The 12,509-nt window shown below is 34.9% G+C and overlaps 2 protein-coding genes across 2 annotated transcripts; one reads left to right on the top strand and one right to left on the bottom strand.

The window, feature by feature from the left end:
* Positions 1-369: 369 nt before the first annotated feature.
* On the bottom strand, positions 370-4,182 carry LOC102223924 (major histocompatibility complex class I-related gene protein-like). Its single transcript, XM_014472170.2, has 6 exons — positions 4,121-4,182; positions 2,139-2,402; positions 1,547-1,825; positions 934-1,236; positions 750-848; positions 370-577 (listed from the first exon to the last, which is right to left on the bottom strand). The coding sequence occupies exons 1-6, from the start codon at positions 4,167-4,169 to the stop codon at positions 555-557; spliced, it is 1,017 nt and encodes a 338-aa protein (XP_014327656.2). The 5' UTR covers positions 4,170-4,182; the 3' UTR covers positions 370-554.
* A 2,268-nt stretch (positions 4,183-6,450) lies between these two features.
* LOC102223660 (major histocompatibility complex class I-related gene protein-like) lies at positions 6,451-11,236 on the top strand. Its single transcript, XM_023345518.1, has 6 exons — positions 6,451-6,617; positions 6,744-7,004; positions 8,136-8,414; positions 9,506-9,808; positions 10,176-10,277; positions 10,549-11,236. Exons 1-6 carry the CDS (start codon positions 6,557-6,559, stop codon positions 10,596-10,598), a joined length of 1,056 nt encoding a protein of 351 aa, XP_023201286.1. The 5' UTR covers positions 6,451-6,556; the 3' UTR covers positions 10,599-11,236.
* The last annotated feature ends 1,273 nt before the right edge of the window (positions 11,237-12,509 follow it).

Genomic DNA, 12,509 nt, shown 5'->3' with positions numbered 1-12,509 from the left:
TGGGCGGGGCTGACTATTGCAGGATAACCTTCAACTTTTACTAAACATTATGCATATATCAAAATTGTTTCTTGTTCTGTTTAAAGAGGATTAGGAGACAGGCTTCTTTATGTAAAAACATTACATGCAATGCATTCCAAAAATAGTATTGACCATGGTACATGCAACATAAACATAGCTGCTAAATAGAAGTGAAAAGGAAATGCTGTTTTATGTACATCCATTAATGCTTCTCCAACAAAATATACATTTATGTTAAGGCTTTTTACTCATCCTTATCAACTGCTGAAAATGAATGTGGCTTGCAATACATGTAGGTAATAAATACAATACAGCATAAAATCATTTACAAACGACCAAAAGATAATGTAGGTATGAATTCATCCTTAGAGGGATTTTATTTGTACAAATTAAATGAATGACAGGTATTACTTTGATAAAGCCTAACTTATTCTTTTTGATTTCATAAAGGCTTAAATTCCCACAATCCCATTAGGAAACCAAAGTCAGAGCAGGATGCTGCATTTCTCCGTCTTGATTCTCATGTCAGTTTCTCAGAGAAACGTGTTTTCAGAATCTGAAGAACAAAAACATGCTGTTAATCTACTAATCTTAGAATTACTGCACAGATTATTTGGTGAAACATAAATGTCAGAAAAAGAGTAACAAATACTACAAGGGGTTTGCTGTCTTCTTCAGTTTGTACTTGATTAAGTTTGAGGACAAGTCCAGCTTTAAGATGCTCTTACCATTTCTCTTGTAGGCAGTAAATGCTAAAGCGATGATGATGATGGTTATCACAGCAGAAATGACAACAATAATGATAATCCTTATCTCAGATGATTGATCTATACAAAAACAAATTAGAATTGAAAACTGTTATATCTGTTATATACTAATATCTGAGTCTGAGATATAGATATTTATGCTCACCCCGGTTGGTCTTGATCACTTCTTTATCCAGCTTGATCAGGATTTTGTCCTCAGCTCCAGTAAACTGAAACACACAGTCGTACCTCGCCCAGTCCATATATGGGATTGAAGAAATATCCAGATCAACACGATACTGGAATGTACTGTCCTCATTGTTGAGGATATCTCCAGGGTCCACACCCTCATGAATCTCCTCTCCATCCTTCCTCCAGAACATCAGGAAACTCTTTGGGTAGAAACCAGTAGCGTGACACCTGACTGGAGAGGAGGGAGTCTTCTGAAGGAGAGAAACTGAGGGGTAATCTGAACATGATGGTGGAAAACAGAAGAGGAAAGGGATGAAGAGGTAGTAAGTGGATGATATAATCAGAGTAAGGCAATGTTGTGTTGATTTAGTTACATTTAGATGACAATGAAGAGCAACTTTGTTAGAAAACATCAAGAAACTACTTTTAATAAAAATGGCTTCTGAAGCAGAAGAAAAACTTGTACAACAGCATTATTATTATTATTATTATTATTGAAAATGTAATTTTAAAGATAACTCTTGAAAGACAGAGACAGATCAATGTTGATGTACTTCCAGTACATCCAGTTACCTGAAGAACTGTACCTGTTCTAAACAAATAGTTGTGTCCAGCGACCAAGGAGTAATTAAGAGCCTGATAGCATCGATTTGTGAGGAGATCTCTGTTAAAAATGAGATCTTGTCTATCCATTTCCCAAAGCTGTTTGAGAAAAAGAGCCTCTTTTCTCAGCGCAATCCATTTCAGTCCCTTTAAATCAAATTCAAGAAAGTCTTCTCCATCATAACCGTACTTCAAAAAACCAGTAACCTCTTTAGTTTCCATATTCAGTTCACAGCCACCCATCCTCTGGAAAGTGTGGATACCTGGAACAAAAATTATATTTTATTGTCTAAACATGGCTATAATAACAGGGTGGATTTTTAAACAATATTAAAATGTAGAAGTGATGAAATGTTGAAAACAAATATTATCTCGAAGTGGGAAGTACAATGATTGAAGATTTTTAAAAATTACAGAACATTTTGACCACAAAATGAAAAACAAATTGATTAAAAAAAACAAAACAAGAAACATGAGTTTAATAAGTAATTGATTTGTTGTTACCTTAAATTGCTAAAAATTAAGAATATTTGTTATCTCTATGCGATAAACTACAAATTAATAAACATACAGTACCTTCACTTTGATTGAATTTCTTCATAAGCTCAGCGATCATATGTCTGAAGAAGGCAGGATTAGTGATAAAGCAACTACTTTTTATAAACTCAAATAGTTTGGGATCATCACTAAATAATTTCTTCACAAAGTCTATTTTTGAATCAACTATTTTGTTGTTACAGTAAGCTCCTTCGATGTCATCCAATTTTCCAAGAATTTCAAATGCAGGAACATTTGTGAACCCAGAAGATCCAGTGAAGTAAATCTTCAGGAAGTGTGACTCTATGAAGAAAACATATTTTATTATAAAAAACATATCATCCTCTTGCTGCAGTGCTTGAGTGAAAATCTTTGGTAATATTTATATTCACTTTATATCTCTTCTGAGTTCTGGAGGGTATTTAGTTTATTGTAAACGTCTCCACTTTGTCTTCATGTTTCTTTAATAAATAATGACATGAATTTAGCAGATTTACACATAGGTTAAGGTTAGATTAATTTTTTCAGGACCAGGTAAAGAACAGATGATTTTTACGTAAAAAAATCACACCAAACATGCACTTTTTAAAAACTATTTGTGTAGTTTATTACAATATTATTTTAAAAATCCAGCCAAAGTGAGAAGATAATGTACTGTCATAAATTCTCAACTATATATATCAATATATGTGTGCATTCTGTGTATGTCAGATAAATACTTAGTGGATGTCTTAAATGGGAAATTTTTTTATCTATTAAAAAGCTAAAAATGGCTCAAATTCAGCAGTTACATGAAGACAAATAAGGCATACAAGTCAACATCAGTTGTACATAAACATAGAGACAGAAAATTTTATTTGAAAGCTGGTTTGTTGAACATTAACAAATAATGTTTTAGTAATCAAGAACAATACCCTACTTAATCTAATTTAAAAATCTAACACATCAACTCTAATAGTCTGCAGGAAACAATGAAAACATTTATCCTATAAACTACATATACACCCATGCATACAGTGTATAAGTAGAGAGCTTGAGAATATATGAGGAGGCTCAAAGAGTAAATACAGACGGTGTGGGGAGTGAAGGCTTCTCCTCTGATACTGAGGAAGTGACTGCCGCTGAGTACAGAACAGGAACAACCTCTGACCTTTGTACAACACATTAAAAGGAAGAGCTAGAATACTATGGAGAACCCTCAACCTCTGTATGCATATACAGACTAATGTATGCAGTAATGGGTCATGCTCAAAAGCCTGTGTACAGTGAACCAGAAGAACTGATTCCCATTGAGTGAGAGCCGACTCTCAGCTTTTTTTTTTTCCTTTTTATGCTCAGCTAGCTGTCGGTGGCTCTGCCTGCTTACAAATGAACTTTGCTTTGATTGGAAATGTGGTGGTTTGTTTACTTTGGACAGAGTCTTTTCAAAAACAGAGAGGAGACAACAAATCAGTTCATCCAGGCTGAGACATTTGATTTTTTTTTGTATGCACTGAAAACAACATTTGCTTACTGAGTTTGGCTCTGTTTCTATTATGAATCTGTTCAGCAGAATTGTATGCAATGCTCTGTTCATTTGTTTTTGTGTTAAATCAAAATTAAAGTTTGATTAAAATATTCCAAAATAGAGTGCCTTTTGTAACAGAATAAATGCATTAAAATAAGCAAGTATGAGGCTTCTTATAAAAATTCAAACTGCAAAAAAGGACTTATGAACATACAAAACATTCATATTTATCTATCTTAAAGCTAAGATATGAGGATACAGAAGAGTTTTGCACAGCTCTTTGTTGGGAGCCACACAAAAAGTTCCCCGGCTTTCTGAAAAGAAACTGAACTGAACTTCCTATCACTAGTCTGATAACACACATAGCAAGTCTTATTATAAATTTCAGAGCAAGGTGGAAAAACATAGAGGAATATGATCTTTACCATTACCATAGTCTAAAAAAGGTGCTAACAGCTCACAGATTTGAAAATGAGGAAAAAACATGCATATGCAATGTTTTGCCTTTTCTTACCTGCAGATGAACTATGGCTGAACATGAGAAGTATCACGAACCACTTCATCTTGTTTTGAAAGCTAAAGTGTAAATGGAGTTTTAAGGGGAAGTTTCAGTTGTTGAACTTATTATTTATGTCTAAAAAGGCTTAAACCCGCCCAGCTGCTCCTGGGCTGGTCTAATGTGAGTCAATTCTTGACTGAAGTCTCTTGTCAGTTTCATTTAATAATTCATAGCAGCTTAAATCCACGATTGTGAAATATCGATTCATCCACAACACACCTTTAAAAATTATGATATTATTTCAAAGCAATAACAGAAATCAGTAACACTTACTGTATATTACAAGATAACAGTATTTGTGTTTTCTTCTAAGAAAGCACCAAAAACCTGTTATATTTGTTTTAAGTGTTGTAAATTTTCCTAAAGTTTTTTTTTTACCATAGTTCAATTTTTAAAGTGAAACAGAAGTACTAAAAGCAGAAGTAAAAAAGGACAGGGAAGTGTTGCTTTTAAAATGCTCAAAACTTTTCATGAAAATTTCTCTTGAAAAGTGAACTTCCTAAAAGTAATTGTCTCTTACATGCATGTTTTTGGTATGTATCTTCTTCTCTTTCAGCTTTTCCTTTCAGTGTTTGCCCAGTAAATAATCTGTTTCCATTTAGTCCTGTCCTCTCCATCGTCTACCATTACACCATCTAACTTCATGTCGTATTTCACCACATCCATAAATCTCCATTTGGTCTCTCACCTTTCTGCTCCAACATCATGTCTTCATGTAATCATTGTGTCTCACCTGAACATGTCAAAACAATCTCAGTCTGGCCTCTAACTATATCCCCAAAATATCTAATATGAGTGGTAAGTGTCTGAATAAAATAATACATTAGTGAAACTAAATTATTTCAACCAACCAACTGATCAATGTTTTATGAATGGCCAAATATCATATACATCGTGCACATCTTCTTTTTCCTTTACACATCTGTGCTGTATGGCCAAATCTTTGACATTTAAAGCATCTAATCAGTGGTGGGACATATACTCTCTTACATTGTAGGTCAAATATCCTAAATAGACTCTTTCTGGAAGTCTTTATTCATGAAACTATCAAAACACTTTCGCTGTTCATTTTCTCTCCATTTTTAAAAGTCTGAAGCCTTCTTACATCTTTAACTGTTCTTCCTCTGAGATTTTATTTTATTTCCTCAATTGAAACCTCAATCGGGATCCCCCATATTACTCCCTTCCTCCATTTACTTCCTTCTTGTACCAGACTCAAGCTTGTCACTTTATATTTTCCTACTTCTTTCATCCTGCATGCTCTGTCTTTTTGTTCTTTTGTATTACAACTTATCATTAAGTTTCCATCTCTTAGAAGTTTTGTATTAGTAATGTCCCCCACTTGATTCTTCAGAATTGTGGATAATTTAACTGGGCTGATCGTTTGCAATCCCTTCTCCTCATTAACTCTAACAATTACTTTAAACTCCCTTATTTCTCCTCCATTTCTTCTTCAGACTCATCCCAGTTTTTCACCACTCTTCCCCTCTTTCCTACACCTGTCTTCGCTGAAGAATTTCCTCTTTTTGGACTCCTCCCTTCACTACTCGATGTTTCACTGTAACTCTCGTTATCTATATTATTTTTCCACTCTGCTCCATTCACAGCACAGCTGTGTCTTTGTCCAAAGTACTTTCACCAATCCACGGGTTTTCCCGACAGCATTTTGAGCATTTCCTCGACGCCGACTTCCATGAGTCCGATATATTCTTACTTCTTTATCATCATCTTCCTCTCTTTCAGTTCTTAATTTCAACTTTTTAACCATCAATATAAATCTGTTTTTCATTTTCCTCACCAGCCGTCCCAACTCCAGACAGTTCCTAATCACACCTGGCCTGGGATCTGATCTTCTTCTTCTTCTTCTTCTTTTTGTTTTTAATGGCGGTTGGCAAGCAACTTGATGGTGTGCATTACCGCCACCTACTGGTATGGAGTGTGGATCAGAACGCAACTTAAAAAAAAAAAACTAAATCCTTTCTATCAGTTTAGTTTTCTTAAGAAATTTTATGAAATAACATAAATATTCAGAGGAAGAAGAATATCCCAAAATATCTGATATTTTTAACTGTAACTTATTCTTTAGAAGCCTATATTCTAATTTCCTTCTCTCCTCGGCTGGGATCTGATCTCAGCGATACCTGCTTTTAAATGTAAATGCTGATTATCTGCGTCCCTAACAAACCAGCTGCGCTCTGTCACGGCGTCTTCCATATATGGGCAAAGGGAAGAACGCGCAGCACCATACGTCTGGGACAAGATGCCCAATAGTATACAACTAAATGCGGCACGAATGTTTTACAGTGTTGCTAGTTCAAGCAGACGCAGCGCAGAGTGCATTACTGTACGGGACACAGACTGCAGCTCGTCTTCTGCGCATTTCACGGCTGGATGTGGAACAAGATGATTAAGTTTTTATTGACGCTACTTTTCTGTCTCCTTTCATCAGCTGGTGAGTTCACATTAAAGTTCTAATATCTCAGGATTTTCGTACTTTCAGATGCAATAAATTTTTAAAATATGTATTCATATTTTTTTTTTAAAATGTGTTTTATCTGTATGTTTTCTGTGCTTAAAGAGAAACATTTTCTGAAGTTTTACTACTCTGGATCTTCGGGTCTCCCCCACTCCTCTCAGTCTGAGGTTGTTGCGGAAATTGACGGATCTCTCATCGCTTATTGCAACCAGACAGAGTTTAAAATACATGACTGGGTGAAGAAAGGTTTGGATGACGATGTGGAACTGCTCACTTTTTTCAAGATGATGTGTTCTCACACTCTACCGAACACAATTCAGGCCAGGATTTCTGATTTGAAGCAAAGATTCAAAGAGCCTGAAGGTACAGTAGCTTCAGTTCATCATGTGACAGAAACTTGCGACTTTCAAACTTCAGGAACTATTAAATTATCAAAATTTAAAAGCATACAAATAAACAGCAACATCACCTATAATTTGTAGAAATCGAGTAGTTTGAACAGACACTGCTCTCTAGGAATAAAACACAAAAAACAACCTTTAACACTATCTTTTTCATCAAATCTGAAAACCGTGAGAAACAATGTTTTAGACTGATGAAAATGAAAATAGTATTTTTGTTTTTTTTCTTAAAATTTGAAACTGTCAAAACAATTTTAATAGTACGCTATATTGATATTGCTCTTTTGATTTTGCAGTCTCAAAGGGTTAACAACAAAACAAACATTTACAATGGATAAATAACAAAATAAAAGAGAAATAAATAAACCTCTAAGAAAGTGCTCCTCAGTTTGGTGGGCATGTGGAGAAGACAAAGACATGCACCAGCTTTCCTGGGTCTGAGAGGGAGAGAACTGGGAAGATTTTGGAAATGTTGAGGATAGAAGAAGGTCTTGCAGAGATATTCAAAAGTTAACTGAGGGTTCATATCTACACCAAGATTTATAACTGCTGATAAAAAGGAAAGTTGAAACTAAAGAAGGTGATGCTGGTTATAGATAATGACTGGGTCTAATGTAGAGTGTCCCCTAGAATGCTTTACAACAGATTTCTATTGTAACTTATCACAATTAAGTTATATTATGCTACTTATATGCCTCTCTCACTGTGCATTTCCTACCAGCTACTTCATATATCTGATTTATGAATGAATGGATGAATTAATCTGTTTGTTTCATCTGCATATTTTCAGTCTTTAAAGTGAAACACTTTCTAAAGTTTCATTACGGCATCAGAATATTCTACCATGACTACATTTGAAAACAGAAGGAGGAAAATAAAACTTTTAAATGCTCTCACTTCATTAAATGTCCAACAGCAGCTGAACTCACTCAGAGAGCATGCTTCATTACTGCAACTCAACATTATGCTAAGTCACATAATTCCCTTCCCAACCATACAAATTATATGAAGAGCAGAAGTCTGCAGTCATTTTGAATGTAAGCATATTTAGTCAGTGATTATTTGTTTTTTTTTGTTTTTTTGTTTTTCTCAGGTGTCCATGTATTCCAGTGGATTGATTCCTGTGGCTGGGATACAGAGACTGGAGAGCTTACTGGTTTTTTGCAGTATGGTTATAATGGAGAAGACTTCATTGCTCTGGACTTCAAGAGGCTGTCATGGATTGCTCTAAAACAACAAGCCATCCCCACCAAACTGGCCTGGGACACTGACAGAGCTAGACTGGACTATAATAAGATATTTTTCTCTCAGTTGTGCCCTGGTTGGCTGAAGAGATCTTTGGACTATGGGAGAAACTTTCTGATGAGAACAGGTAACGTGACCAGAAGCAGTTTTAAACTTTATCACAGGGTTATGCTGTCATTGTGTACCAGTTTCACTTTAGGGAGTTTCTGGGTTCACTGGGTTTTTGCACAGTTACCCAAACATGAACAAACATTTGTAATTTATTTCCTTCTTTCAAATTTAAGTATCTGTGAAACAGAATATAAAAATATGAAACTATAAAAACTGTCCAAGATTTTTTCTTTTGCTACCCAGAATTGAAATATCTGAATGTTAAAAATCAATATCATGTTGTGGATATCTCTAAATTCTCCCGAGGCGTGAGTGTGTGTGTGTGCGTGTGCGTGTGTGTGTGTGTGTGTGTGTGTGCATGGTTGTTTGTCCTGTCTGTCTCTGTGTTGCCCTGCGACAGACTGGTGATCTGTCCAGGGTGACCCCGCCTCTCGCCCGGAACGTAGCTGGAGAAGCACCAGCACCTCCCGACCCCACTAGGGACAAGGATGTTAGCAAATGGATGGATGGATGTTGTGAATATTGAAATGCTCATGCATACTAAATATATCATATTATATAATAATATTACATGTATACTGTCAAACATGTGGACAAAATTATTGGTATTTCTCTGTTAACATCCGAGAAGTCCACAATGCTCACTGAAAAAACTTGATATTCAAGTTTTTATATAAGTAATATAAAAATTTACTGAAAATTAGCCAATAAATCAGATATTGCTTTTGATTTGTGGTTCAAGACAATCATTTAAAAAAAAAAAAGAACCAAGAGGGTTTTCAGTCATTAACAGAGGGATACAAACAATTTTATACATAAAAAATAGTCAACTTGACTCCTGGTTGACATAGAAATACAAATTTTCCATCATTTTATTTTTGAATAAAATATTTTCTAATTGCTCCTCCTTTTTTGCACCTCAGTTTTAACATTTTCCAATTTAACCAATCTACAGCCTCCTTCTTCCTCCAACAAACAGGAGCTTATTGGAGGATGACGTTTTTTTATACCATTCACTGAATAATTGTTTTTCTATCCATCTATTTTTACCCAACCCCTTCATCTGCTATCTTGGCACTCTCTCATAATTCCTGTCCGTACCTATAGAGCTTCCCTCACTGTCTCTTCTGCAGAGGTCTCCCTCTGCTCCAGTCCTCTGCCAGGCTACAGGTTTCTATCCTGAAAAAGCTAGGCTGTTCTGGAGGAAAGATGGAGAGGAGATCCATCAGTTCATGAACCATGAGGAGATCCTTCCCAACAACGATGGGACCTTCCAGATGAGTGCTGACCTGAATGTTTCCTCAGTCAGTGCTGCAGACTGGTGGAGATATGACTGCGTTTTCCAGCTCCTTGACACTGAAGACAAAATCATCCTCAGACTGGATGAAGCAGTGATTAAAACCAACAAGAGTAAGAAGAAACATCTCAAATTGTTATATGTTTTTGCTCTCTCTAGTGCATTTAAAAATAAAACAGTATTATTATTAAAACAGGTATGTTAAAGTTTGCTTGATAAATATTATGTATTCAGGCATAATAAATTCCTTTAATATAAATTAGGCCACAGATTTATTTAAAGAGTGATGGTTTTAATATTAAGCTCATGATTATTTGTGTATTTATTTATTAACTAGATAATCTACTTTTAACAGATATTTGTAGATAGTTTGCCTTAGTTTCTTAGTTTACAGACAAAATAGTATCAGAGATACTGAATGTTGGTGAAAAGGTGAATTTCCATCTGTCAAAATACGTATTTTGTTTCTGTCTTTAACAGTGAATCCTAGTAATATTGCCGTCTTCACCACCATCGCTGGAATGTTTATTTGTGCTTTGATTGCCCTGGGTGTCGCATGTCTATCCCGTAAAAGGAAAAAAGGTGAACCTTTTTATTTAGTTGTTTTTGGCACAATTTGTTGTTTTTCTGACTCCTGCTTTAAAATATTCATTATTATACAGCATTAAGTGATAACAACAGAGATATTATAGCAATGTATGAAGGGAGCAATATGGACAGAATTCAAAATGAGATTATGTGTATCGTAGTAATGAGTAGAAAATAATTCATCATATCCTGATCTTTACATGTTAAACAAAAAAAATTATATTGTCCATGAGAAAATCTGATTCTTTATCTTTTAATCTTGCAGCTCTTGACAGAGACTCTGATGTCTCTGAGAAGCAGAACCTAAAGAACTGAACCTACAACTCAAGAAGTGGATTTACTTTTTTTAAAAATTCATCTTTTTCTTGGCTTTCTTGTGTAGCTTAAATTAATTGTAAATGGTGAATAATCTCTACTTGTATAGCTGAGCAAAGACCAGAGACTGGGGTCCACTGAATTTTACAATCCTAATTATAATTTACTAAGTCTAAGAAGCCAAGTAGTCATCTTTTGATGTAGAAATATTTATGAATATCAGTACAAGTTTTGTCTTTACTGAGGGAGTTTATTACCATTGTTATAGGACACTTTAATGCACTTGTTAATAATCGTGTTACTGTTGCTTAAACTTATATTTCAGTTTATAAAATTGTTAATTTACTTTATAAAAATGTTCATTTGTGAGGCTACAAATAGTTTGTATTGTAGTGTTATACTTCTTCCGTTTTATAGCTAACACTAATCCTGTTGGGGGGGAAAAAAAAACATTTAAAAAATGTTTGTTCTGAAGACTTAGAAATTTTATAATTTTTTCTGTTTTTATTGCAATGAGAATGTATGTTTGTTTATGCTTTGTTGTGCTCTTATCTCCCCAAACTGGTCCTTTTTCTATTTAAATTCACAACAAAACATCCCTAAAAAATATATATTAAAAAAAAAACTTGGATGTTGAATATTTTAATTATTGTGTCTCTAGGAAAAGAGGGAGCAATTCTTCAACAGAGATACAAGAATAGTTCCAAAAAAGATAGTATTGTTAATTAAGACAAGAGCAAAAACTTGTGATATACTAAAACATAATGTGTATTTAATCTAAGTTATATTCAAGGCCACACAAGGTTAATGCTTCTGGAGTTTTTTAGAAGATCAAATAGTCACATGACAACCTGAGCAGCCAGACTGGCAGCAACTAAAAATGACTCAGAGCCAGATAGAAATGTAAAAACAAAATTCCAACTGCATTCAAGAAGCTGATGGTAGATATGATAACAGATTACTCCTCACACCTCACCAGTAATGTGGGAAGTGGCTTAAAAAAACTTTTCCAAATCCAAAGGTTGTTTCTTAGCTTAGCCACAAATCTATATTGTGTTTTTCTGAAGAAAGTTATTATAAACTGTAAATTCACCTCCATGTAAAGAGTTTCAACCACTCAGAAACAACACAGTCATTGGATCAAATCCAGATTTCACTTCATATGTTAATCCCTACAGACCTAATGCAATTACATATATATTCAAGTATCTCACATAAAGAAATGATGAATGGTTTGCTGATCGGGGGTCTGGATTCAGATTCTTAGTGAGCTCAAGCCACACAGGAGATAAAAGACAATAAATAGTAACAGCAGCAATACGGGTAAATCAGTGAAAGGATTGATGCACTTCACAAAACTCTCCTTTGTTCGTCTGTTTCTTTATCAGATCCTCTGTTGTTCTCTGTTGCCTGCTGTCACCAGTTGGTCCTTGTCTCCCAAGCTCTCATTACAATCCCTTACATCCCTAACAAAACACAAACAGCTCACCCAGCCAACAGTAATTAAGGTGAGATGAGCAGATTCTGTAGTTCACAAAATTTCTTTCTAAATACAAACTTTTTACATGATAGCTGCAAGTGACATGGCAGAAATCTCCTTACATTTCTATGGGCTTGTTCAGCAACTCCACCTTCACCTGACAGAAATGATGGAAATGACAAAATTGATGCAAATCATGACACAAACAATTCAGTTACATTAGTTACATCTGGTACAAATAGAAAATACAGACTATTTTCCAAACATGAAATGTTGACGTAGTGCACTTTTAGCAAAATCAAGGCCAGGAGTTCACTGAAGGTTAGTATTTAACCATAACTTCCTCATTTCATCAACTCAGGATAGAAATGGTTGCTAAGGTGACAAACCGGCTTCACAACAAATGTTTAGTGACTGGCAGACCGAAGTCC

Source organism: Xiphophorus maculatus, chromosome 13 (genome assembly GCF_002775205.1).
Source record: "Xiphophorus maculatus strain JP 163 A chromosome 13, X_maculatus-5.0-male, whole genome shotgun sequence".
NCBI lineage: Eukaryota > Metazoa > Chordata > Actinopteri > Cyprinodontiformes > Poeciliidae > Xiphophorus > Xiphophorus maculatus.
This window is presented reverse-complemented; position numbering and strand designations above follow the sequence as displayed.

Coding starts and splice junctions, on each gene's coding strand:
- LOC102223924 (XM_014472170.2), bottom strand. CDS start 4,169: ATGAAGTGGTTCGTGATACTTCTCATGTTCAGCCATAGTTCATCTGCA. Junction 2,403..4,120: donor CAGCCATAGTTCATCTGCAG/GTAAGAAAAGGC, acceptor TTTTCTTCATAG/AGTCACACTTCCTGAAGATT. Junction 1,826..2,138: donor GAAATTCAATCAAAGTGAAG/GTACTGTATGTT, acceptor TTTTTGTTCCAG/GTATCCACACTTTCCAGAGG.
- LOC102223660 (XM_023345518.1), top strand. CDS start 6,557: ATGTGGAACAAGATGATTAAGTTTTTATTGACGCTACTTTTCTGTCTC. Junction 9,809..10,175: donor AGTGATTAAAACCAACAAGA/GTAAGAAGAAAC, acceptor TGTCTTTAACAG/TGAATCCTAGTAATATTGCC. Junction 10,278..10,548: donor ATCCCGTAAAAGGAAAAAAG/GTGAACCTTTTT, acceptor TTAATCTTGCAG/CTCTTGACAGAGACTCTGAT.